General features: G+C 48.4%; 1 protein-coding gene across 1 annotated transcript; it reads left to right on the top strand.

The window, feature by feature from the left end:
• Positions 1-4450: 4450 nt before the first annotated feature.
• Positions 4451-26347, top strand: NGEF (neuronal guanine nucleotide exchange factor). Its single transcript, XM_026855461.1, has 11 exons — positions 4451-4721; positions 11847-12007; positions 12228-12380; positions 14364-14493; positions 15264-15338; positions 17329-17418; positions 19100-19263; positions 20301-20456; positions 23045-23124; positions 23560-23664; positions 24306-26347. The coding sequence occupies exons 2-11, from the start codon at positions 11850-11852 to the stop codon at positions 24476-24478; spliced, it is 1284 nt and encodes a 427-aa protein (XP_026711262.1). The 5' UTR covers positions 4451-4721; positions 11847-11849; the 3' UTR covers positions 24479-26347.
• Positions 26348-26962: the final 615 nt, after the last annotated feature.

The following is a 26962-nucleotide window of genomic DNA, read 5'->3' as shown; positions in this document are numbered from 1 at the left end:
CCCACACCCCTGTGTGCGGTGGTGCCGCCCCCCCGAACCCCGCAAACCGTTCAGCGAGTGGAGCCCCGATCTAAACCCCAGCGGTGCATGGCAGGAGGGGTGAGGCGACCCAACTCTGGCCTTGCTGGGAAAATAGAACGACCGTGGCCTTGGCAGCGGCGTGTTGCTGTCTGTAGCGGCATCGGGTTCGCACGCTGCCTGGCAGGACATTTCATGCTGCTGCTGTGCAGCTTCGCCTCCGTTCATAAATAACGCTTACTTCTTGTAATTACGAAGCAGTTAATCGTTACGACTTCAGCCAACTTTCTGCTGAAATCTGATCTTGCGTGCTCCAGAAGGCGTAAGGCCAGAGTACTGGGTCAGCTGTCCAGCTGGATGTTTGCTTTCTGCACCGGGGTCAGCCTCTGTTTGTAACAGCCACTGGTGTAGCATTTGCAGAGGAGGACTAAGTTGTATTATCATTTGCGGTCTCTTTGCGAAGGCAGAGCTGAGGTGGCTGTGGAGGAGAGGACTGTAAGGGTCTTGCTTTTGCGGTATTTTTGAGGGGGTTTTTTTGTGGGATGCGGAGAGGACCTTCACAGCTTGTTTCTTGGTTGCCCACATCTGAATTGTGACATTCCTCTGAGGGATTTGGGCCAGCACAGTGTTAACCCCCACCCGGAGGCAGCTTTTATGGTGGGAATATAGAACCTTCATTTTTAAACAGTTCTGTGCAATTTCAGGAAATGAAACTGAAAAATATTTGAATCTAGAGGGCAGGAATTTTGCACTTTGCATGGGAAAATCAGATAACTAGCTCTCCTGAGCAGCAGGGTGAACCTCTCTGGCAGGAACGAGGAGGCTCCGAGCTGTCTGTGGGAGAGGAGAGCGGCTGCAGTCTGGTGTGGGGTCGTGGCGGGCAGGGCTGATTCTTACAGTGCCTGATGCCACAGGGACAGTGCTGGGGAAAGAGGCTCGTGTGAAACCAGCAGCCTGCCAGCATCTGTCAGACAAAACAGCCGAGTTCGGGGCCTTCTGGAGGAAGGTGGTGAACAATTTGCATGGATGTTGCCAGATCTGTTACTTGCTTTTGGCTGTGTAGGTTCTAATTTCCCAAGTCAGATGTGCCAATACCTTGACAGTTTACTGGGACTGTGCCGCTAAAAGGCATGATAAAAATACTAAAACCAGCAGGACTTCTAAGCAACCCAGTTGCTATATTCATATGTATTTTTATGTGCTGTATATCAGAAGGAAGCTGTGCAATAGCTCCGCACACGTCAGTGTAACTGCAAGTAGGTCTGTTGCACCTTGATGGAGAAGACAGGGTTTTGACAACTAGGGATGCTACGCATATCCCCAACAGAGAGGTCATTTCGAATGGCTGGAATCGCTTCTTTCCCTCCCTCCTGTGTTTGAGGCATTAATGGACTTGCTGCCTGAAACTGGAGCAGAGAAATTTAGAGAAAACGTCTCCGGACCTCCTGAGATTTTACATAGCTTTCACTGTAATAACGTTTACTTTAAGAGCACTGAGAACTCTCTAAGGCGAGCATTTTCTACAAATAGTAACTAGTTTTTGAGTTCCCCTCCCAGTTTTTGAGAGAGTTGGTAAGGGAGACTGTGACAGCAAAATTAAATGGAATAAACACAAAGGGAAGTCTATCATGTACTATATAAACTATGTAAACACTCTTAGGAAGACCAGCCTTAACCACTTAAGTCAATAGGCGAGACCAAACCCATGCTCTGACTGCACGTTAACCTTTAGCCAGGTCATGGTAGGGACAGTTGGGGCATTAAGCAATGAATGGAGCTCATACCGGTCTCTGACAGTTTGTACTTGTTCACTTACTAAATGTAAGTATTTACTAAATCATTGTATCTTGAGTCACATTCAGCTGCTGATCTCAGCTTCTTTCTGTACATTCAGTCAGTTCCCTGATGTATTGCTCTCCTTTCAACATGTCAAAACCCTGCTCCTTGACCTTGCATTGGTTACGCCACCCATCCTGTGCTGTGACCGTCTCCTGCTTCATCTAGAGTAGGCTTTTCTGTGGCTTCTCTCCCTCTCTCTCTCATCTAAGCCTTTCCTCTACTCATTGTAACCTCTTTATCGATATATGGATGGACTTTTCACACCAAGATAGTGACGATGCCTTTTATCCTTGCTGGCACAATTTGCTTTATTTCTACCTACCCTTCTTCTGCCTAAACACCTACCTGTCTTTTGTCTTTCTTCTGGTATCATCTTCCTGTTTCGTCCCCATACTGCTGTCTGTGGTAGAGCTTCAGCCAGTCTGTCTTTAGCTCCCTCTTAAAATGACTTACCTTACTGTCGTTTCTGAACAAGTTCTGGTGGTAGATGCCTTGAGTAAATCAGATCTCCCCATGTCCGTAGTTGCCTTTGACTGCCACTGAAGGCTCCATAAGTCTTATCTGTTTAGTTGGTCAGACAGGGAACCTGGAAACAAAATCAAGTTTCGTTGTCTGGATTTTATTTCCTTAAAGTAAGGGGGAATTTAATCTTGAGGATCTCTTTAAAGGGCTGCTCTCCAGATCTGGAAAAGGGACACTAAATTCCCCTTAAAATACCCTTCATTGCCTCAGATTTGCAGGGCAGACCCACCAGCACAACATGGCTGTATAACCAGACACTGCACAAATAATTTATCTCCAATATGAGTAAAATAGATTATGCTTCACTTTCTCATCATGTTTTCCCTTGAGTCAAGCGCTGCCCATACTGCTGCAGGGTGTTACTTCCCAGCCTGTCCTGCTCTCTGGTGTGTGGTTCAGTGGGGCAGAAATTACCCAGTGCCCTACTCCACCAGAGCCTTCAAGCACAGGCTGAGCTTACAGATCAGAACCACTGAAAGCAGCTCAAATTTAGCAGGCTCTCCTCTCCATTCCTGAAGGAGCCTTTTCACCCCACTATATCCTCAGCACCCTCACTGGTGCTGAATAACAGGCAGAAATGCTTAGGAAAGCCATATAAGCCTAGTTGACGCAGAGAGAAATTATGTAAGTAGCAGCAGGATGCAAAACTTCAGGGGAAGTCTCCTCTCTTCAGTTATCGTGTAGGAAGCTAACAGAAGACTGTATGGTTTCCTAGGCACAGCTACACTTATTGCTATTTTAATCCAGCGTTGAACATTTTTCCAGGGAGAACAGATAACAGGATACTCTTGCAGACTGCGGTAATACTGTCCTTGCGCCTGCACTTTTCCCCAGCGTACTTCTGATATAGTGACTGATATAGAGCCTCGTGAAAACTGGCCCAGAGATTTAATAAGCAGTAACGTCTACGTTTCTGACCTCCCTAGACAAACTCCTGACCCAGTTGTCTCTCACCTTATTACACACACAATCTGCTGCTGAGATCCAGTATTGTGAATGTATGTGACCAGATAGATTTTAGCCCCTAATGATTCAAACAAAATAAATTATGAAGTTGTGGAGTTTTTTTAACATCAAGGACTTTTTTCTTTATTCATTCATGTTACACTTTGCAATACAGGTATAAACCAAGGCAGATAAAGTAAATTGTGCTCCTTCAATTTGAGTAAGTGAGGAGAGTGACTTGGAGCAGGCTCATGCTCTCTTGTCTTTTCCTGTCTTCTAAAGTTTATTTTATATTCAAGCAGTTAGTATTCTAGGTCCTACACGTGGCTCAGAAAGAGAAACAGGACAGTTGGAAAACCCTAGGAGAGACAAAGGATCTTCTAAAGATGGCCAAGGAATTTCAGGTTTCCTACATTTTTTGTGCTGTCAGTTGAAATCAGGGGTGGGGCATATTCCGTGCAATTTCGTCTGCTCCTGGAATTAGTAGTTGAAACTCAGAAGACACCTCATGTGATTGATGTGCCACAAGATGGTGTGAATTCAGAGCCTTTTCCTTAGTGCTGTAGCATTCAGGTACCTTTTCAATGTTAATTTTGTATCTTCAATAATCATAGAAACTGAGAAGGAAATTAAGCAACATGTCCAACGCTTTCCTCCTTAAGGATTGTCGTGGCCATCAAATTGCTCCTTTAAAGTAGTTTCAAGGTATGCAGTGTTACTGTTCCAGACACACACTTACACATACCTATCAGTCTATATAACTTGTAACATAATAATATTGCAGAGAAAATCAAGGTTTAAAAAAACATTTAAAAGCCTGGCAAATAATAAAACACTACTTTTATGGTCTTCCAGTTGATGACAGATTCATCTGACTGTGTTACAAAATGTTTGGGGAGAGCAGATTGTTGACAACACTTTAGATTTAGAAATGGCCTTCCATTTATAGTTTCCACTTCTGGCTGGAATAGGAATGCTCTAAGGGGCTTTTCTGCTTAGCACAGGAGGGATCTTTCTGACCTCTGCTGAGGTGAACTAATGCAAAACAAATATCCTTTCCCACAATATATTTCTACTCTTGTTGAGCTGTAACCTCTCAGACCTGTTAATGTTGCCTCCTAGGGCTTTTGTATCAGGAATATCGAGATAAATCTACACGCCAGGAGATTGAAACCAGACGACTGCAGGATTCACAGACAGACCCTGAGGAGAGTTCACCCAGTGAGGAAACCCCATCTGAAGCAGAACCTACAAGTACAATCGAAAGCAAAGCTCCACCGCAAATCAGTTTGCTGAGGAACTCCAACTCCAGGTTTAACTTATGGCAGGATCTTCCTGAGATCCGGAGCAGCGGAGTCCTCAGCATCCTCCAGCCAGATGAGATCAAGCTCCAGGAGGTAACAGGGGAAGGCGGACTGTTTCTTAGCTGGGTTGCTGCTTAAAAGAGTGAGAGTGAATTAAGTCAAATTATCAAAATCTAAAAATTAAAAGCTTCTTAGCAGTCACAGACAAGTCTTGCCCTGCTGATTACTTTTCTGTGTTGCACTGGTTAGCACCACTCACTCTTTTTTTGAAACTACAGATGTTGTTCTGTATGCTATTGCTGCTGAACATTACTGTAGCAAAAAAGAACTTATTTTCCCTTTTCTAATTCAGCATTAGGAGCAATTTACAAAGGAAGGGAGGGATAATGAAGAGGCTCTTGCAATAGAGCTTTTGGTTCCCCATGCACATTAATCCTTTTCTAAAGTTACTAGCAAGATACATACTTGCCACCAGAAATCTTAGAATTCAGCTGTTAACTTTGTTTTAAATATGATGGCATTAACAGAAAGGGAAGAGACGGAGACTGATAAGCTTCCGTATTTTAAAATATTGTTACTTGGAGTCTTATGCAAAACAGCAAAATATAACAACAGGCATATTTGCAGTTTAGCCATACAGTGCAGTGACATCACTATTTAAGAGTCACATGCTGCTAATTTATAGAGCTGCATCAAACAGTGAAAGGAGTAGGTGGGGCTGCCACAATTAATGAAAACATCAGTCACACAACCATTTACAACTGGTTGCTATTTTGGGGAGCGTGGGGAGCGTGAGCACTCTTCACTGGATTTGTAGCCAGCAGTGGAGACGAAGCAGCCTTGTTCAGTGTGTGGTATGCGTTATAATATGAGCAATGGGCCTTCAAAGGCTCAATCCTGTGAGTCCTACCAGATTCCTGTGCCAGAATTGCTTCTGGTGAGACTGTTGTGACCCCCTATCTGTTCAGCGCTGGCTCATGAGATTGTACCCAAAATGAAGAACACCTCTGGGTGTGAGCTGTTCCGCCTAAGTTTACTTGGATTTGCACAATCAACATTTATGAATCCCGTGTGTATACAGTGCCACCCTAGTCCTGGCCAAGGCTGTAACTTCCCTGTTACACTGGAAAGGATCATCTCGTGAACCACAGGGCTGTGATGGGCAGGGCAGTGTTATTTACACCCTTGGTGGAAGGGACCGGTGTTTATACAGGGTAGCTTGGGCTGGCAGCACAAGGTGTTAGTGTGTCAGGGTTATGGCTGGAGGTGACTAAAATTTGTTGTTTTTCCATGTTCTTCTTCTGCACTCGTTATTTCCATATCAGATTTGTTCTGTTTACCTGGCAAAACACGGTACTTCTAACTGCCAGCATTACAAACACAATCTGGCATCTGACAAATTACAAGCTTTTTTCCTTTCTGCTTCAAAATGGGGAATCTTTTACAGAGAAACAGTCGCTTAAAAGTTTGCGTTACAGATTTCAAAACCTGCCATTTCTGTTGAGTTATGTTCATTGCCTGGAGGTGTTCTAAAGAAAAAAAATCTCTGTGCTGCTAAACCTCAACATTAAGTGTGCTGAATTTTCTTCTCTCTGCTTAAATAACATCAGAAATAAAGCAGATGGGGATGGGACAGAGCTGTCTTAAAGAAATGCTGTGCTTTCCCCTGATGTATGTTTATCAGAGCTGAAATTTTTTTCCTGTTTGTTCTGGGATTAGCACAGTAAGAGATTATAAAATTGCTCAAAGCCAGAAAACTGTGAAATTGGCTGAACATTGAATAGATAAAATGGAGAATTTGCTTTGTGAGCAGAGTCAAGGACAGAAAACAAGGAGGGCTGGAGAAATCACTGAGGCAATTGAAGAGATGATGTTAAATTCAGCCTTGCCATAAGCAAGCACTGCTTGCTCCTGCAGCGCTGGAACTGTGCTCACATTGTATGTGAATCGACAGTGTGAGCTGTGCATGAGGGCTTGATTATGTGACTGTAAAGTGTTCAGCTTCATGAAGAATTGCAGGAATTTACCTGAAGTACAGGGCAGCAGAAATTCGGGAGTAAATGTCTTAAGGACAAAATCGTACCTTTCTGACCCATTTTATCTTCAAAGCTGTGGTAAACACAGGGACTAGAAGAGCTTGCAGCTTTTCAGCCAGGAAAGGCAGAACAAGAGTATTATTTACACCATAGGGAGGAATACCAGTACCGGAATGGAAAAAAATGTGAAGCAAACCCCCCTGTTCATAGCTGAAGAAGGGAACGCCACCATAACTGTGATGGAGCAGGGCTTAAACAGTCAGAGAAAAAGTTGCTCATCTACAGTAATCTGCAAAATGAACGAGACAAGAACAAGAAGAGGATTCTGGTCTTTGTTATTGGCGACAATGGAAAATGACTGAGCAGGTTATCAATACAAGATAAAAAGCAAGACACAGGTGTTTTTCAAGCATCAAAACAAGAAACTTGACTGAAAGAGCAATGGATGCTCAAAAAGTGTCATGGAAGGCAATTCATCATTGTCCCCATTGAAACAAATGAGCCAGAAAGTGGAGTTTCACGAAGGAGAAAAAACAAAGCAAAACAAACAAAAATCCCCAAAGCCACATCTACCCTCCAGCAATTCCAGCAAAAAAATGTTTTAGCATGGCCTGTTAGCCCCAGGAATGCAAACAGAATTCAGCCTGGGATGCCCTCTGCCACACCAGCCTTTTTCATCTGAAGCAAATGTGAGAGTAGCAAGATGTAAAGCAACAACTGGAAGTGTCACAAAAAATGTGGGTGCAAATGCAGAAAAAGGAAGAACAAAAGAAAAAGCAGAAGATATGTTACATGAACCACCAAGGACTTTAACTATATAGAAGATGTAATGATGCAAGAAGAACAAACCAAAAGAAATGCTGTTTGGGTTCTGACATGGAGCTGACGTGGGGGAAATGGCAGACAAACGTGTGTAGCAGGAGGAACAAACGACTAGAGAGAAAACACACTCCCTGTGTTACATGTGATTTAGGTTAAAACAAATTCTGTCACCAAGGTACTAGGCTCTGAAGAGGTAGTGATCTAGGGATTAGAAGAAACAACATTTAATCAGTGAAACGTCTTTCAGCAAAAACCATAAATTAGATACTGGTATGGCCTTTTTGTGGAGAGGCTCCGGTTTATTCCTCTTTCCCAATTCAGTTCTCTACTTTTCAGTTTTATTTACTGTATTGTTTCTTAATTTTGCCCTTTTCTGCTTGCTAACTGTATTGATTTTCCTGTGCCGTGTTCATCTTCTGTGTTTTAAGAGATTCCAAGCTGAGTAGAACTCACCAAAACCAATTTACTAATAAAAATAGTTTAGCAAAGTATTCTCAATCTTCGAACTGAACCCTTTTTTCTGAGGTATATCAGCTTTGATAGTTTTTTCAAAGGGTTATTTGGATTCGGATCACTTTGTCGTTAGGAAAAGGGACAGAGACAGGCTAATGTGCACCATGTGTTATGGTGTGAATTTAGATCAGAGAGCTGCTGCTCTGAAAATTTTTTTTAGCTCAAGTGAAAGAGGGACTTGAACTTGGTTGTGGGCACTGGTGACATGACTTTTCTGTGCAGGAGGGTATTTGACAGATAGGCAGTCTTTCTTTCTTGTTCCGTTTTCTCAAAAATGACCAAATAAGATTTAGTTTCCTTTTCTTCTTTGAGCAAACCTTAGATTTCAAACCTCTAAATTTGCTGTGCAGTGGATCTGCCCTGCTCCACAGGGATCTTGTGCTGGACTTTGCACTTCTAGCAGACGAATGTCAGACTGGCCCTGTAAAGGCAAACAGGTCTGAGAGCTGGTCAGAGCCAGTGCCGTGGCATTGGCTCACAACAACATCCCTCCTTCTTACCTGTCCTTTAGATGAAGAACAGGACCACTGCAAACAGTTATTTCCAATCTATGCAATAAAACATAATATAGTCTTGATAGGAATTTAGCCTGTAATTACTTACCCTTGTAATGACTTATTAGTTTTTCTCCCTGTTTATCTTCTACCCTTCCTTCTTCCTTAGGCTTCACTTATCTTTTCCTTTCTCAGTCTCTGCCAAAACATAAGCAATGAAAATGATTAGCATAGCTTTTACATGACTATTTCATGAAGTTAATGACCCAGAGGACTGATGGAACAGTGTTGGTCATGTTTCCAAGAGATAATTTCAGACTATTTGTAGACTCCAGAAGATAATATTATACCAACTGACATTTAGTTCATTTTTTTCTCTAGTTATTTTTGCAATTCTGAGGCCAGAAGCTCATACTCCTTCTTTTTCCTTGTGACTGCTTAGAGCTAGGGAAGTTCAGTTATTCCACAGAGATCACGTCATTAGACTTCATGGTTGGATGTTTGCTGCCAGTTTAGGAGGTTTGCAGCCCATTCAAAAGGGAAACAGCAGTCTGGGCTTCTTGGAGTAGGTGCTTTGGGTCTGCAGAAGACCACCTGGATCTCCAAAGTAAATTAAGAAACTTGTGCCTTAAACATACTGTGAACTCTTCGAGAAGCTTGTCCCAATCAGTGGAAATGTTTTTTACCTTCCTGACATCTCCTTTAAATGATTGCATTGATATTTTTACTATGGATTTAACTATTTCCTTGGTATGGCCTGCACTCTGCTCATGCCCATCAGCTCTAGCACCCTACACTATGGTGAACAGCAAATATGCACAAATTAATTTCTCCAAACATAGGCAGAGGGGCTACTACAGATCAGGAAGCAACCTTCTGGATTAAGCAAGTTGTCTGAGGGTTTAAAGGCTGTGGTATGGTGGCAGATCTTGGTCTTGGCTCTTAGGGCCATCCTGCAAAGACCTGGCAGAAAAAAAAAAATCCTGGCTTGGAATGCCTGGAAAGCTGCACTGCAAAATGACTGGTGGTATCAATCTCCAGGATATCAGGAAGGGACAGCTATCCCAGCACATCATGTCTTTGTTGTATCTTTGCCTATTTCCTCTTTTCTTGTCTATCAAATAAAAAGCTACAATTAAAGCTGTAAGAGGTGCATTTAGGACCTAGCCAGTCATGCAGAGAAAGATAGGTTTTCTCTTGGGTTCACTAGGTGCCCTGGTGAAGCTGTTGGGAGCAGCTGAGCTGATACTCCTCCACTTTTCTCACTGGGAATCTGTCCTTGACAAAACCCCCTCATCCTCTTATTCCTTAAAAGCCAGCTGTTCCACATACACTGACCATGTACATTCATTTCTACCTGCACGCTTTGCTCTGCCTCCCTTCTGAGGCTGTGCAGGCACAACCTCCTTCTCTGGTGTAGGAAAAGACTACCTGTTTGGCTTAACTGGCCACTGGGAATTTCCTAGGCTGACAAACCCACAAAGAACTGAAGTGTCACTTCAACTGATATTTAACAGCTCTGGATTAACAGTCCCTCCTTGCTGTGTCCATCCTCAGGCCCTTCTGTGGTACATAGCAACACTTCCAGGAAAAGGCCAAAAAGTGATCATTGGAGATTTCAGATAATTTCTTTAGGAAGAAAATAAACAAAACCAACAACCTAACCCTCTAAAAAAAACCCAACCAAGCCATAAGAAAAACCCCAGCTGATTTGGAAGATATATTTCCATGTGCACAGCACAGAATTTACTGCATGGACCTCCTTGACTCTGCCTGGGCCCTTGCAGCCTTTGAGAGCTGGTGGAGCTCAGGGACGTGCACCTGCACTGCCTGGCCAGCTCCCACCCTCACCAGGGAGCAGCAGAGGAGCTGTGGGCAATGGGGGAGCTTGGGCTCAAGGGCTGAAGCAGCTTTATGTTCAAGGAATTGAGACTTTCACTGAGCTACTTACCAAAAGGTTCCTCTTTCAGTAGCGGCAGCATGGGCCAGCCCCAGGACAAGGAGCCCAAGGCACACCTTCATCAAGAGATGTCTGAAGAATCTAATGATTTTTCACTGTGTTGAAGCCCTTGTAAGAATCTTCAATTAATCTTACTTCAGCTAATGGATTCAGTAGCTGTGTAAATAATAACCTTTTTTATCTACTGCTGAACAAAGACAACGAATGCCTGGAGCGTGAGCTCTGTGGTAACAGTGGACTGTCCTTGTGGCACCTGCGGTGAGCAGAAGGTTTTACAACCTTGTCTCATTGACTGTGAATTATCTCTGAACCAAACCATCAATTTGTCTTTCTGCTTCTCCAGACCACATCCCTGGCCTGAGAAAGCCAGGCTTTGAACCAGAGATTTCTCTTTTAATTGGAGAAGCAAGAGCTGGAATTTGGAGAATATCTGTGGTTTACAGTAATAGTTAAGGACTACCATGTCTTGTCTTAGTCCTTGGTGAATTGGGTCAGAAAAGCACATGGTTGGGGTTGACCAGGGAGCCTCACTTGGACAGCAGCAACTGTATTTCCTTTGGGTCAGGAAAGACACAGGGCCTTGGAGCACCACAACTGTGTATTTCTATTAGCTCTGCCCTGAAAAGCACGTGTTGCACACCGGGACTGCAGCATGCTGGATGCTGTACAGCCCAGCCCCCCTACTGTGGCTTTCCTAAAACAAGAGTGGAAATTCAATCCTCTTAATTGGCCTAAACCTTTACTGAGTCAAAACCAACCGATTTCGACATAGGTGGATGGGCCACCTTTACTTAACCCGGAAAAGAAACATATATTTATATGTGTTTGATAAATGGCACAATAGGCCACAACGAGCAGAGAGATACAAGCCAGTGCTCACAACCAGCAGGGGGATGGGGGGTGCGTGGAGTCTGCCAAGGCGAACGCCCTCAAAGGGAGATAAAAGTGCAGCACCATGACGAGCGGGCACGGGTGGGGGGGTCCAGTGCTTGGCAGCCTCAGGTCAAGCCTGAGCGACACTAAGAAGGAAGGGGGGGGGCCACAAAGTGCTTTTATGTGTGCACATGCACAAAATCAGCCTGCTTATATATAATGAGAAAAAAGAGAGAATTCTGCTGGAGAGATTCAATGGAAGGAAATGTGGTCAAAGAACTCAGGAGAGGGACAGAAGGAGCCAGGGCTGATGGTTGAGGGAGGAAGTCTTCTCCACTGAAGTCCCTGTCCTGTGTAACACATGGCAGATGCCATTGTGGGCTTACCTCTCCCTGTACTCTGGAGGTGGCTGCAAGGTCCATGACTGTGTGCAGCACAGATGTTCTTGTTCTCGCTGTGTGTGCCTCTCTATAGAAGTAGAAGGTACCTGCTGATTTCCTTCTTCGGGATTCTCCCCCAGGCCATGTTTGAACTGGTCACTTCCGAAGCCTCATATTACAAGAGTCTGAATCTGCTGGTGTCTCACTTCATGGAGAATGAACGTCTGAAAAAGATCTTACACCAGTCTGAGGCACACATCCTCTTCTCCAATGTCCTGGATGTCATGGCTGTTAGTGAGCGGTAAGACAACTGCTGCTGGATTTTTGTCCAGCTGAATGCATGGCTTTAGCTAACCTTGTTTGTAGAGGGATGGAGGAGGTGACATGGGGCACTCCGTTACCCACTGTCCTTGCAAAAAGCCTGTGGGCACATACGTTGCTTTGAAGCCCAAGGGCTTCTTCTGTGAGCTACCTGGGACAGACAGGTCACATTTAATATGAGTGTTGGGTTTCTCACCTAGCTTCCTCTTGGACCTTGAGCAGCGGGTGGAGGAGAATATTGTGATCTCGGATGTGTGTGATATCGTCTACCAGCATACGGTTAATCACTTCTCTGTGTACATCACCTATGTCTCCAACCAGACCTACCAGGAGAGAGCTTACAAGCAGCTTCTGTGAGTTCCAGTGCTTGACGCTAAATTATTTTGCAAAATTTTATGGGCCACAGATTTATCTGTAATTTTAATATTTATGGGAAGGAGCTACATAGTACAGAAACAGGATTTCCCACTTCACTGATTTTTCACTGCACCTATAAAAAGAAAACACAATTAAAAGGCTTTATAGTAAGGGTGGGGTGATAAAGTATGCACATAATATACCAAGTAAATTCAGAGCCAGCAGTTCCCAGCTGTGGGAAATATTTATGGTGTACACATTGTGAAATGTATGTATTTTTAAACTGCAAATGGAGGCAAGAGATTGAAAGGCCAAGAATGTAATACAGATCTCTGATGACAAGAACAGCCACTGCTTTTCTCATGCTTCTCAGCAAAGTATTTGACCTAACCGAAGTTCAGAATTAATTTTTTTTTCAGGACAACAAAACTTTCTTAAAAGAAAAAAAAAAACACAACCCACTCTTCACATTCTGGTGTTACATACACAGATGTTACCTACACCTGAGGATATAATGCAAGATTTTTTGCAGTATTTTTCAAGTTTAGCAAGTCTTTTGGTCTGGTAGGAATTCTGTTACGTCAGCTCAAAACAGGGAGTGCCCTACAAGCTTGTCTTTGAGCAGGAGAATTAATTTTTCTTTAGTTACAGTGTCCTGGATTTTTTCAGGACAGCCCATTGCACATGCTGCACTGTATTTCCTCCCAATAGCAGCAGCTGCTTCAGGGGAGTGTAACGAGCCCTAATCCTTTCCTTTCTCTATAGCTTTGAGACAAAAAAAAAACACTTTAAGGGGCCTCTGTTGAGCTTGGCCAACTGTTCTGTCTAAAAGGAGGGTACCGCAGGATTTCCTTCAGTCAGAGGTGAGGAGTATAGCTGCAGAATACAGTTTGCCTAGAGCCCATTAGCTAAACACTCAGAAGTGACACAGCAACAGGCTGGATTACCTGAGCTTGAAAAGGATCTGTTGGAGATACAGGTATTCCTAGACAGGAATTTAGAGGGCAGCATTTTTTTTGCCTATGGGAGAACATAACGCAAATTGAAAAGAATAGGCTCCCTTCCACAGGCTCCTAGCTAGCACAAGAATTTTGCAGTACTCATCTGAACTCAAAGCCTGAGGTGTGTCACGGTTCCCCTCATCTGGCTGTTCCTCAGATGCACGCAGGTCCATCCTGCTGTGGCTCTGGTGAGTCACTCTGTCACAAAAGTACCTGCTGCAGCAGGGAGAAACACTTGCAGTGGCTTCTTTTGGATGCTGCAAGTCATACACAGTAAGGACAGGTTTTGCACCGTTAGCAATCTCTTCGCATCCATGCTGTTTCACCTAGCCAGGACACCAGCAGCGTAAGTCCTCCTCAGGGCCCCGCAGTTGCCAGGAAGCATTGTGTTTATGGCAGCCGGGGCTTGGGAGGCTGCTCTGACAGCTGCGTCCTTGGCCTGGCAATGCCCTCGTGCTGTAAATGCTGTCAGGGAAAGCCCAGGCATGGCCTGGGCCCTTCTGAGGCCAGATAATCATTTCCATCCTCCAGCTAAGCAGCCAGGAGTAGCCAAGCTTGAGCTGTTTTGTGGCTTGTCTTGTTCTTACGACTGAGAATTTCACCTTGTCACAGAGTTCCAACTGTGTAAAAATATATAATTATGCCTCTGACTCATCTACTTGGACACACACCCCATTCACGCGCACCTACGCACACAGTGTATGCTGCTGAGCTAGATGTGCTAACACATGTGAACACTACCATGGCTTGTACATTAAAAGTCTATTTTTTCCCTCCCCCAACTCTATAAATAGTTCTAGATTTAAGCTAAAATACACCTAGAAACATTCAGTCTCCTCCTCCCCTCTTCCCTCTTCTTGAGAGAGGCCAGGCAGATGCTGTCTCTAGGATCAAGCTGCTTTTCGGTCACCAGCCGTATACCAGAGTCTCAGGCAGGGTAACACTCAAAGCCCTCGCCGCCTTTCTCTCTCCTCTCAGCCAGGACAAGCCAGCTTTCCGGGAAGTGATCTCACAGCTGGAGCTGGATCCCAAGTGCAAAGGCCTGTCCTTTTCTTCCTTCCTGATTCTGCCATTTCAAAGGATCACTCGGCTCAAGCTGCTGGTGCAGGTAGAGTTCTGCTCTTTGTTCTGGATCACTCCTGGAATGTTCCTTTGCAGCAGTTGTGACTGAGGCTTAGATACAGCCACAATCAGCCCTAGAGCTGGATGGAGCCTTTCCACAGAGTTAGACATACTCAACAACCATGGAAAAAAGATTTTGGTCACTCAGAGACCATCCCCAAATTAGTCTTGAATTTGTCAGATAGCTTTCACTGAGCAAAAGAGCTGAGGAGGAACTTTGTTGAGCTGCTAGAAGGGGTAGCAACAGTCCATTAACCCAGCTGCCTGCTGGTTAGAGTGCTGACACACGAATGCACAGGGCAGAACAGCTGCGGGACATGGAAATCCTCCATGTATAAAACCCTGCATCACAGTGACTGGGACCAGGCTGTCAGCCATCTTCCTCCTGCGCTTTGCCAGCTTGTCTGAACGCTGCCGGAGGACATGTTTGTAGGGCTGAGGGAACAGCTCGGTCCCAAACGGTCTTATCCCACTGGGATTACCAGTAACACTGGCTGTTAGTGCCAGCTCTGGCTATTTTTATTTATTCATTTATTGTTAGAAAATAGGAGCCTGCCTACTGTATTTCTTTTAGATATAAGGTCAGATGGGAACAGGTTTTAATGAGAAAGAGGAACTAAGAGGTGAGAGTCGCTCTACTCTGTCACCTATCCTGTAATTAGGCTGATAGCCAGAAATAACTCGGCAGCTAGCAAAGACTTTTCTGTGCTGTCACATGGGGGGATCAGAGTTAACACAGCCTTTTCTCCCCTGCAGAACATTTTGAAGAAAGTGGAAGAGAAGTCTGACAGGGAAACCACTGCCCTGGATGCACACAAAGAACTGGAAACAGTAAGTTTGAACAAGCTAATTGAAGGCCATTACATTAAAGCACCGTGCTCATTCCCCCCGCTCCCCCCCAAAAAAAAACCCCAAACAAAACAACACAACACCCTACAAACTACATTCACTCCTGGAGCTGTTCCTTTGAATTCTGTCACTGTGTTTCAAGAATAATTCTTTTTTTCTTAAGTCTTCCTTGCTCCCAAAGATGGACTAATCTAGCAGCGCTGAGATGTCAGTGAGGAGGAATCCCTCGCTAACAACAGATGCATGTGTTTCTGCTGTAGGAAAGGGCAGAGAGAATGTTTTTCCTTGGGGTCTTCAAGAATACAAATTGTTTTTGCAGACATCTGAAGGTGATGGATCCTCCTGAGAGATGTAATTAGCTGCAACAGGCAGTGGAGTACAAGTGTATCAGGTTTCCTCCAACACAGCACGCTTCTTCCTCTGACTTAGAATAACAGTTTCTTAATGAAGTACTCAAGCCTGCTTTTAGCCCTCTTCCCTGAAGCTGGTAGCTAGGTGTTGGTGTTCAGTTGTTCTAGTTACTGCTATGTACAAAATACCTGGAAGACATTGGGATGTTTTCCATCGGGGTTGTTCCTGGCACAGTCAGACAGGGTGATCCCACCTCTGGGCTACATCTCTGAATGGTCTGGATGTACCTGGCAGCTACGTGAGCTAGAACAGAGTGTTTGAACCCTTCTCCATCAGAAGCTTGGAACAGCTCTTGAATCCTGCAGTTCAGCATAAGTATGTGAAGTTGAAAACCATGCTAGACTGTCAGCCTGAGGATACGGTTGCAGCTTCTGACTGAAATGCTAGAACAAAATGGGCTCTCGGGTTTCCTCTGGACTATTCTAGGAAGTGTACACTTTGGAGATCGCTAGGGATAGACAGAGACCTTAGCAATGAAGAAAGTTCCTCATTAGTGTTTGCAGAATCCCTCATGATGTATCTGGTAGCCAATTGTTTTTCCATTGGTCAAAAGCCTGAGGAAGGCTGTTCCTGTCATATGCAGATGACTAGAACTGCTGATGGAAAAAGGTTCTTTTTATATTCAGCCGTCAGTGACTCACATGATCAATTTCATAACTCCTTTGCATGGTTGCTTCTCTGTAAGTGTCCAAGTTTGGATGCCTGATGTCCAGCTAGGTACAGGCAGAACAGAGATCATCTGGTGCTTATTCTCTCTGTAGGTATCCCATCTGAGAGGTGAGAGCTGGTCACAGTTTCAGTTGCTGATATTCTGGTGGATTTTGAGTAGCAGAAACAGAGCACAAAGTGGAGCTTGTTCTCCAGTGTAATTTTTCTACCCAGCCAGTTCTCAAGAGAGTTGCTCCTTATGAAACAGGCAGTGGCATCTAGGTTAAGGTCCCCGTAATAGGGTAGTGCCTGCATGTTGGTTGTGGTATGTCAGTTAAAAGTTTGTACTCAGAACACAGCTGGGCTCTGTACGATGAACATCTCTCCCTGGGACGTTTCATAGCCTTGGCATGTGGTGCTGCTTGGCAGAACCACAGCATTTGCATCTTTGAAATGAAGATCTTTGGCTTCATTCTCTTCTTGAAGATGATACTGTGTGTGTACCTCATTTCAAGTGTTGGGGACAAGCAAAATGAGATACATGGTGTGTCAAGATCTGGAAAATGAGCTGTTCCCTTTGCTGTGCCATCAGGAGTATTCTTAATACTGTCTGGTTCAGTAACTGAATGCAGCCATCTAACATGTCCTCTGATAGTCAGCTTCCAGCTATAACATCTTCTGGGTGTTTGGGGGTTTTCTGATGGTGGTGTGGTTTGGTTTGGTTTCCCCTTCTCTTTTTCATGCAAATACAGTGCTGATAGAAGAGCGTGGCTTGGTCAGTCCCTGTTACAGCAGGGTACTTACCTGGTCATGGTCAGGCCTTTCTGTGCTGTTTATCATCACTTACCTGCTTTAAGGCCAGGCTTAAGATCTGTTTAAGTGGAGCCAAATCTTTCTGCTCTCTTTTTCACAGGTGGTGAAAGCATGTAATGAAGGTGTCAGGAAGATGAGTCGAACGGAGCAGATGATCAGCATCCAGAAGAAATTGGAATTCAAGATCAAGGTATAAGTATAGGCTGGTGACCCTTAGCAGACAGCGAACCAACAGCATCCAGGTGTTGTACACACATATGTGGCAGGAGTAACCTTGCTGAACTCCTTTTAGTGCATGTTCAGTGGTGGCCTGGTCCACGCTGTCCCCTCCAAAGCCTTTGAAAGGGCTGCTGCTGATGCAGGCATGGCAGCTGTGCATGTGGTCACCGTGCACACGTGCTGCAGGGCCAGGGGCAGCGCTGAGGCCAGCGTGCTGTGTGGGCACACAGATGTGACACGCTGGCCTCAAACTGCCTCTGCCTAGAGGGGAGCTCCTGCTCCAGCGCTCACTTCTGGCTCTTCCCTCTCACCTCTTCAAAAGGCAGGTCAGCTTTCAGCTGTTATTTTACATTACAAATGATGTTAAAGGAAGATGAAAGCTACAAAGCAAAATACTTTAAAGCTGGAAAATACCAAAATGAAGATTGTCCCACCATTTTAATTCATCCATGTGTTTATGCATTATGTACAGTCTCTAATTACCTGCTAATGATCTATTTTGGCTCCATTCAGGGAAAGACTGAGTCAATATTTAGGGGTGTCTGAGCAGATTTCATTTAATATATGCCATGAAACTCCAGTGCTGAGTATAAAGTTGTCAATTCTTTTCTTGAGCACTATGGACAGGCTTCTCAGATCTATCTGCTTCACAAACTTTAAGGGGCCTATTTAGCTTCTCAGCAACCTTTTTATATACCTGAACAACCAAAGCAAAAAAAATATTAGACTGTTTGTTTGGAAAGCCACACTGGGTGTCGAAGAATTTGATTTTTCCAGAGCAGTATGTCAGGGCTAGACCACAATCCACAGGTCAGCACTAGATTGGGATAGCTGTAAGGCTTTCTCCATCTCTGGTAGAGCTGAGAATGTGATGACAGGGTGGTTCATCTCTGGAGCAGGTCTGCCTTGGGTGCTGGCCCAGGCAGGGCTCCTCTGGTGAAGAGAGTGCAAGAGTGGAAAGAAAGACTGTGCCACCATGCATGTGACAGACACAGGGAGGGAGTGAAGGTCAAAAGAGTTATGCAGGTATTTTCCAGTATTTCAGTCATTTGATTGGAAGCATAGTGTTCTTCTAATGTTAGATGTGCTTTGTTCTGGGCTTCTTGTTTTTAACACAATGTATGGTAAAACTCTAGCAGAAGTGCTGTTGTGGCTGCGTGGACAGTATCTCCTCCTGGCTGGAACAGACCCAGCCAGTGAGAACCCGTTTAGCCTGGGTTTTTTGTAACCAAAAGGCCAAATATACGTTTTTGAAAGTCAGTCTTACCTGACCAGAAGGGCTGAAGTCAGGTGATGAGACATGGGATCTCTCAGAGACAGATCAGGCTGCCTGGTGTTTAAATCCAGAACTGCATAGCCTGGTGTTTAAATCCAGAACTGGGCACTCCAGCATCACCATCCTTGAGTGTTTGTTCATTCACAGGCCACTGCCACGTCCCTGACTGAGCTCTGTTACGCTCTGTGCCAGGCTGTGGTGTGGCTGGCGGAGCACACTGCCCTCTTTGTCCGGCTCTGCTCCAGCCTTTGCGGTGCATGTTGGGGTGATGGGAGCTCACTACCCTTTCTTCTGCATCTCCCATTGCTTTCAGCATCTTGACCAGATAAGGTTTTTGCTGCTCTCCTGATCTTTGCCATCTTTTCCTCACTTGTAGTCTGTGCCCATCATCTCTCACTCCCGCTGGCTGCTGAAGCAGGGGGAATTGCAGCAAATGAACGGTCCAAAGACATCACGAACGCTTCGCACTAAGAAACTCTTCCGAGAAATCTACTTGTTCCTTTTCAATGACCTACTGGTAATTTGCCGGCAGATTCCTGGGTGAGTGCAAAATTTGAGTATTACATGGTACACATCGTTAGTCCCATTTGCCCCTGGGTTTATCCAAGCTGTGATGCTGTGCCTGTCCCCCAGGCACTGGGAGGGCATCCTGGCCTGACCTGTACACCTCCCCAGCAGTCACTGTGCCTTTGAGCCCAGTTGTCCCTTCATGGGTGGCACAGCTCTCTCCAGCTGAAAATTTGTGGCAAACCGGACTTGAACAGATTCCAGGCCAGGTCCCCTGGCAGGGTAAGTGAGCATGTATCCACCAGTTCCTGCAGAGTGGCAGGGAGCTACATCAACTGGTGGGCTGACCCAGGAGGCCTGTCTTTCTGTCAAGAAGTGATTTTTGACTCATCACTCCCTGAAGAACAGCTCAGACTTAGTCACTTAAACTCCTAAGAAAGCAGGCTAGAAAATTTGAGCAGCAGGGAGGGGTATAAATTTAAGCCCAAGGCTAGCCATTATGTTTGACATGGTGTAACCTGCCTCAGGAGGACAATGTTATCATGCTTAGGACTACGTCTTGTGCAACTAGACACTAGTGAAATTCAGCAGCACGAACAGACGGATCCCAGAGAACAGCTCGTTCTTTGTAGCATTAACTAGACTCACCCATAGAGAGCATCTTGCTAGTCCAACGTTTTTAATAAACGTGTCGCCGCAGTGTCTGTATGCCTGGAAATATTTTGCTTCCGTGGCAGCTTGTATCCAGAAAACACAGAGGCGTTTTACAAATGGGAATGAATTAAGCCTCACAGTCCCCTTTGAAGGAGCACTGGCTGTGTTTTGTACACGGAGAGCTCAGACAGAGCAAGCAACTTGTCTGTCCTAGGCCATGTGGGATGCCTAAGGCAGAAAAAGGAGAGGGTCTCTTGCTCTGCAGTGGGTTTTCATAACCACTCACTCATCCCTTCCCATAGCAGGACTTTTTTTGTACTCCTGCCATGCAAGAGTTCCTGGTCTGTGTCCCCAGTAGAGTTCTGGGTGTCTCCTGAGATAACTGCAGTTTTTCCTAATCCTGTAACCTCTTCCAGGGACAAGTACCAAGTGTTTGACTCAGCTCCCCGGGGGCTTCTTCGGGTAGAGGAGTTAGAAGACCAGGGGCAGAGTTTGGCCAACGTCTTCATCTTGAGGCTGCTGGAGAATGCAGATGACCGGGAGGCCAGCTACATGCTGAAGGCATCATCCCAGTGAGTACAACCGTCACCCCGCCAGCGCTGGGCGCTGCTCCCTCCCTACGCCCCGCCTGCACAGGTCTGCCTCGCCGGGCTTGCTGGGCTCAGGCAGGCAGAGGGCCCACTGCTGCAGTGTGCTGGCCCCACGAACCTCTCTGCCCAGCATCGCTCTCCTGAGGCTGCCTTTGTCCTCTCCTGCGGAAAGGCACTAGGGAACTACACAGGTTTCTCTTCTGTACAGTGTATTTGTAGTATCCGGGGTGGAAGATGGATGGGCACTTTGCTTTCTGGGACAGAGAGGGCAGAAGTCAGCCCTGGCACAGGAGTCTAAACTGATTTACAGCCCACAGCATATTCAAGACAGTAAAACCAATTAGGACGTGCGCTGTGCGCACTCCAGCGGCTCAGCTGGCTCCCTCGCAAAGATCAAGGCCGTGCCTGACCAGCCCTGTGAAGTGAAGTGGCTCCTGCTTGTAGGCGAAGGTGGAGAAGAGGCCTCTTCCTTGGCGCCTTCCACAGCCAGTGCCGATCTTGTGCAGCCCTTCTGCTGCTCAGGGCCTCCTTGTCTCCCTGGATACAGGGTTTTTTTGGCTCACTGATTTTGCACTTCAGGCTCCAGCAAGCTCAGACTGGGCAAATGATTCAGCTGCGCCAACACAGACCTGATTGTTTTGGAGCTCAGGGCATGGCTTTCTCATTAACCCAGGCCTTACCAGGCCTGCGTTTTCTAGGCAGAGTGTCTGTGCTACTGTAGGTGTATGTGTGCCCCCAACTGAACAGCTCTAGAGGTGATGTGCACCTCCAGGTTGATGTTACCTTGCTGTCATGTCAGTAAGCCAGCGCTCCACACCCACATCCCTTAATGGACCCCAGCCCCAGCTGGGACCCCAGGGCTGCACCGTGACCCCCCAGCACAGTGCAGCACCCACATCAGGAAGACGAGCCCCCAGCACAGCGAGCAACTGCGCCTTCTCCCCAGGCACGTGACTGCAGCTTTGCTGTACTGAAAATAGAGATGTCACTCATGTTATGCAGGGCAAACGCACGTTTGACGTCTATGAGACTGAGCTGTGCAGAGAACGATAAACCAGGCCAGGGTTTGCTTCAGCTCAGGGGAGGCAATTGTGGTTTTGTGCTTCTGCATCCTGTCCCATCTTCTAGATGGCCACAGCAAGTAAGTGATCTGGCACACGGCTTGCCAACAGGTATCGTGTGCTGAAATGTGATGTAGCAACTGCTAAAGGCTGCTGTTCCAGAGCTGCAGGGACGGTCGGGGCAGTACTGGGCACAAAGTGGAAAACTGAAGAATTAGAAGAGATAAGTGGGTGCCAAACGGAGACCGCTGCATCTGTTGCACAGCTCTTGCATCATTGCCCAGCTCTGAACCCATATGGCGATGACCACCGGCTTGGTGGCAGCTTGCAGCTAGTGCACTGGGTGGGCTCTGCCAGGAGATGGCCGTACATTTGGACACAGCTGGCTGCAGTGGCAGGACCCTGAGAGGAGCTGGGGGCTGCGGGTGGGACCCAGAGAGCCCTGCAAGGAGCTGTGCGCAAGGCCAGCCTGCAGGTAGGGCCACAAGCACAGCAAGACCCTTGGTTTGATCTCTGTGTGCCAGCCCCTCAGTGCATATCTTCATGGCGTGAGGGGCCACACTCGACCTGCAGCTGCAGGTGTGTTCACTGCTCCTTGGCATCGCGCTTCAGCCCTGACGCACAAGAACAATTCCCAGCCCCGCAGATCAACCTGCTTGTCCTCCCTGTCTCCCTTTTAGGCCTCTCTCCTCCCAGAAGACACTCCGGTGGCTTTAGATGAGTGTCAAGTTCAGGCTTTCTTTACCATCTGAGAAGGTAGAGAGTTGTGGCTCCCTCGGGGCCAGGAGCACAGCTGGTCCTCCAGGCAGGACCTGGGGCCTGTGCAGATGAACAGCCCCATTTCCCGGTGGGGCTGAGGGAAGCCTCAGGGGAGCACCAAGCCTGTGGCTTCTCCAGAAGCTAGGAAATCTTCACCCTCCTGCTGCAGGCCCAGGTTTTGCATAACAGCGTGCTGAATCTGGTGATGTGTTCACACAGGTCTCTCATCTGCTGCCAGGCGAGCCATACCGCCAGCGTGCTGCAGCGTTCGCCTGCAAGTGAATTAATCAGCTCTGCCCTTTAAATGTTCCTGCACAGCAGCTGCGAGAATAAATGGTTCTTCTAACTGCTTTTCTGTAGGAAAAACTGCTCCTATTGACCCAGCTCAGCCAGGAGCTGCCTTTGCTGGTTAGAGCTGAGAGGATGCCGGGCCCCCCACCCTGTTGCTGGCTCTCTGAAGCTGTGGTGCTCCCCAGAGGGGGATCCTGCTGCCTGTAGGGACAGCCAGCCTGTGGCCCTGCAGCAAGTTAGGCCTGTGCGGCAGGGCGCAGGCACTGTGGCACGTGTGACATCCCAGCTGGTGTGTGTAAGAGCGGGGCTCAGCATCACCAGTGAGTCCAGGACCCCAGGGGGGCAGGCAGGAAAGGGCCATGAGAGCAGGGATTAGGAGCCCAGGGCTGGCTGGACAGGAGAGCTGGGCTCACTACAACTGTCTCATGCTCACAGCCTCGGTTTGTCTCCCCTATCCAGGAGTGAAATGAAGCGCTGGATGATTTCACTAGCCCCGAACCGGAGAACCAAGTTTGTTTCATTTACATCCAGACTTGTTGGTAAGAGACATAGCACGGGAGCCCGGAGCTCTTCACCCCTACCCCAGGGCACCTTATTCTGCCCTAATCTCAGTCCAGCCCCAGGCCTGGGGGCTTTGCTGAAGCTGAACCCTCTCCCTGGGCTCTGTATTTCCACCACTGATAACCCACATGTCTCTCGGCCTGGCCCTGACCTTCCTCTCCTCCAACCTGGGCTGAGCTGCTGCTGTGCTCTCCCTCCCACCCAGGCACTGTGGGGGGCACTGTGGTGGCCGATGTGCACCTGGCTGCCTTCCCCACTGCTGCCTTCCCCACTGCTCCCCTTGGCCTCTGTGGGGTTTCTTACCAGACCAGAGGGACCATTCACAGAGCTCCTGGTGCTACAGCTGCCCAAGCCGTGCTGTCCTGTGGCATCTGTCCCAGTCCATCCCTCACTCTCTCCCTGTTCCCTGGCAGACTGCCCGCAGATCCAGTGCGTCCACCCGTACGTGGCCCAGCAGCCAGACGAGCTGTCCCTGGAACTGGCTGACGTCCTCAACATCCTGGACAAGACAGACGATGGTACGGGTAGGGGGGAGCTGAGCCAGGAGTTCCTGGGGGGAGGGTGGACTTTGCTCTGGGCAGGTGGCTGCCCGGCCCCTCTGCCCAGGGAGAGACCCCAGCACTGGCATTGCAGCCGAGGGAGCTCACAGCAGGAGGAGAGTTACTGCTGCCTCCTCATCCTCAGCAAATCCAAGCTGCCCAGAGCTGCAGCAGTGCTGGCACAGCCACCCTGGCACCAGCTGTGGGCCACGGCGGGGCTGGCACAGCCATGCCAGATGTAACCCAGGGCTGTTCTTACCTTGGTGATGCTTCGCAGCCACCTGGTCCTGGTCCCTGGGGCACACTTGTAGCTGGTGGACTCGGTCACATTGGGTCTCTGTTGGGGACTCTTCCTGTGGCATCAGGAGCAGCAGAGCACTCTCGGTGGCAGCAGTGCCTGCTTTCTGCTGGCATCCCTTGAGCCAGGCGTCCAAACGCAGTGCTGCTCAGGCCAGTGGGCCTCCTTGGCCAGATTTACAAACTGGGTCTGCTCCAGCACAGGCCTCTGAGCAGCTCCCGGAGGCACTGCCAGCTCCATAGGCCCCTTCCAGCGCAACTGTCCCGGCACAGGAGCAAGGGCCAGTCCTTCCCCATTTATGCCTGTCTCTGTCTCTGCTCAGGCTGGATATTTGGGGAGCGTCTTCATGACCAGGAGAGGGGCTGGTTCCCCAGTTCTATGGGGGAGGAGATCCTGAACCCCAAAATCCGAGCCCAGAACTTGAAGGAGTGTTTCCGGGTGCACAAGTCGGATGATAGTCAGCGGAGGAAACTGGGCAGCAGAAATCGCCAATGACCACTGGTGTCCCCGAGCGCCTGGAGTGCCTCTGAGAGAGGAGCAGAGGATACAGGCTGCAGCGGTGCTGTGGGCCATGCTGCCGGACCTGGTGTGCCTGACCAGGCACATGCACTTCTGAACAGACTGAAGGTCCTGGGCTCCCCGCCATGCTTCCCGCAGCACTGATCCTTTCCTGGAGATCAGTGCTTCGAACTGGCTAAAATAACCCCTTTCCAGGTGTTCTGTAAAGCCCCAAAGAGCACGAGCCAAACAGACACAGCCCAAAAGCCACCAGGTGCCAGCAGCGGACCCCTGTTCCCCACAGACGTGCTAGCTGGGGCCACAAACATCACTAAGCAATTTATGTCATCCAGTTTGAGCACTTACAGCTCATCACAACCTTTCAAGTTTGGGGACCTTCTAAAGCAGCATCTTACAGAGGTAGAAACTGAAGCAGAGGGATTGTCTTGCCACCTCTCATAGAGCCCGTTGGCACCAGGCTGGGACGAGCCCCAGGAACTCCACCTCCTCAGTTCTGCTGTGGCGCCACTGGGCCTGTTCCTGCGGGCAGCCCCTCCATCGGCTTCCAAACGCTCCAAAACGCTCACTAGCCAGCCCTGCTCCACCAGCAGCCCAGCCTCGCCAGCCCTGACCCACGTCTCTGCTTGCCTGATGCCCTCGAAGCACGCTTGGGCCTTGCCCCACGGCTCACCCCCCCCTTCTCCAGCCCGCGCCCCTCCGCAGAGCCGCTGCCGAAGCCCGGGCCTCGCAGCCCGTCCTGGTTGACCCGGCACTTGTGGTCTCCGCTACTCGCTGCTGCCGAGGCACAGGGCAGGGTGGCTGTGCTGGTGTCTCCCCGCACACCACCATGCACCACAGGAGCACCAGCCGGCCCCCCCACACAGCAGGTGACTGATGTTACCCCAGGAGCTGTTGTCCCGCGCGCTGTGGGAGGCTCAGTGATCGCTGCCTGCATGCTTGTAACCCACAGCCCACGCGCACGTGCTCCCTGTACTGGCTCACCACCGTGTATATACGCAAATCCTCGGTCGCCAGCAGCGCCAGATCGTCACTCCTTCCAGCTGTAGCACTGAGCATCGCATGAAGCCCAGGGCACAGCACTGAGACCAGTCAGGGGACAGACCCACGGCACCGCCTGTTGTTTAACAGCTTCGCTCTGAACAGTCCCACATGTGGCTACAGCTGAGGGCCTCTTGGCTACAGGCTAGTCCCACGCTGTGGCCAGTGTCCATCAGGGAAATCAATTATTTGGCATCTTTCTGTAACTGCAAAGGAGAGCCTTGCAGGTGCTGTGGCCCGTGCTGCTGTATGCTCTGGCGGTGCCACGGTTGTGCTTGGAAAGGGGATGGAGAGCAGATGCCTGCCAGCAGAGCCCCACATGCAGGGCAGAGGAGCACAGACACACCGACAGCAGTGGGGGCAGGCAGCAGGACACCAGGGATCTGCTGGAGGGGGGCTCTGGAGCTGGGCTTCGGGTCATCTGGTGCCCAGGTTATGCGCTGGTGTGTGGCCGGACCCCACTGAGGGAGGCCAGGACTGTCCTCGGGGCGGGGGTGGTCTGCAGCCACCCCCAGCAACAAACTGGTGGGAACCACAGCAACAAAGGGGGTTGCCTGCCCAGGCCTAGCTCAGTACCACCATGTTAGCATGTTGCAACAGCCAACAGGGCTGTGCCTGCCCTGGCTACCTGTAGCGCTCCTGAGAGAGGGTCCCTGGGCAGCTCACACCAGCCAGAGGCTCCCAACCCCTTGCCGCTACCCAGCCCATAGCTGGGGGCCAGGAAGGGACCCCAGCCTCCAGTCTGCTGCTTCAAGTTCATTTTAAGGGGAGAGCCCAAAGTCCGATCTCCCCAGCAGCACAAACCTCCAGCTCAAGGTCCAGACCTTGCAGCAGCCAAAAAGTCTCTATAGTGAAACCCAGATAAGCTCCTGCTCTAGGATGTCCTTAAAATTACCTGAGAAGTCACCACATCCCAGTTTCTGAGCCCAGCGCCAACCCAGCCCAGCCCCTATAGCCCCCACACACACACCTGGGATGTTTCCTGTAGCCCAGAAATGCTCCCTTACCCCTCATGAACAGCTTCCACTAGTGGAGGGGCTGACCCAGGTTGCTGGTTCCTCACTGCATTCTGGGAGGAGAGGGGCCTAGGGCTACCATGCGCTGGACCTCGACACACTGCCAAGCCCTAGGACTCGCTCTGGCCCCTCTCACTCCGGTGTGACTTTTTAGGACTCCAAACCCTAGGCAAAGGCCAGGCTGTTTTCAGGCACCAAGTGGCATCTAGTGTTACTTCCTCAGACCCAGCCCTGCACGCCTCCGTTTCAGTGGTCTCCAGTGTTGTACAGGGCCAGGACTGGGGCTCACAAGCACGAGCTGGAGCCCCCCCAGCCCCCACCGGGCTGCCTCGGCAAACTGAGGGGAACTTCTCGTTGTCTCGTTTTTCTGTGTGATGAAATATAGCTGAGCGAGCCAGCGCCAAAG

The sequence above is a fragment of the Athene cunicularia genome, assembly GCF_003259725.1.
Source record: "Athene cunicularia isolate RWA chromosome 9 unlocalized genomic scaffold, athCun1 chr9_part2, whole genome shotgun sequence".
Classification (NCBI taxonomy): Eukaryota; Metazoa; Chordata; class Aves; order Strigiformes; family Strigidae; genus Athene; species Athene cunicularia.
The sequence above is the reverse complement of the archived record's forward strand: the minus strand, read 5'-3'. Positions and strand labels throughout refer to the sequence as shown.

Bases quoted from the DNA above. Each gene is read 5' to 3' on its own strand.
- NGEF (XM_026855461.1), top strand. From the start codon at position 11,850: ATGTTTGAACTGGTCACTTCCGAAGCCTCATATTACAAGAGTCTGAAT. The intron at 15,339-17,328 runs GTAAGTTTGAAC...TCTTTTTCACAG, and splicing joins CACACAAAGAACTGGAAACA to GTGGTGAAAGCATGTAATGA. The intron at 20,457-23,044 runs GTGAGTACAACC...TCCCCTATCCAG, and splicing joins ATGCTGAAGGCATCATCCCA to GAGTGAAATGAAGCGCTGGA.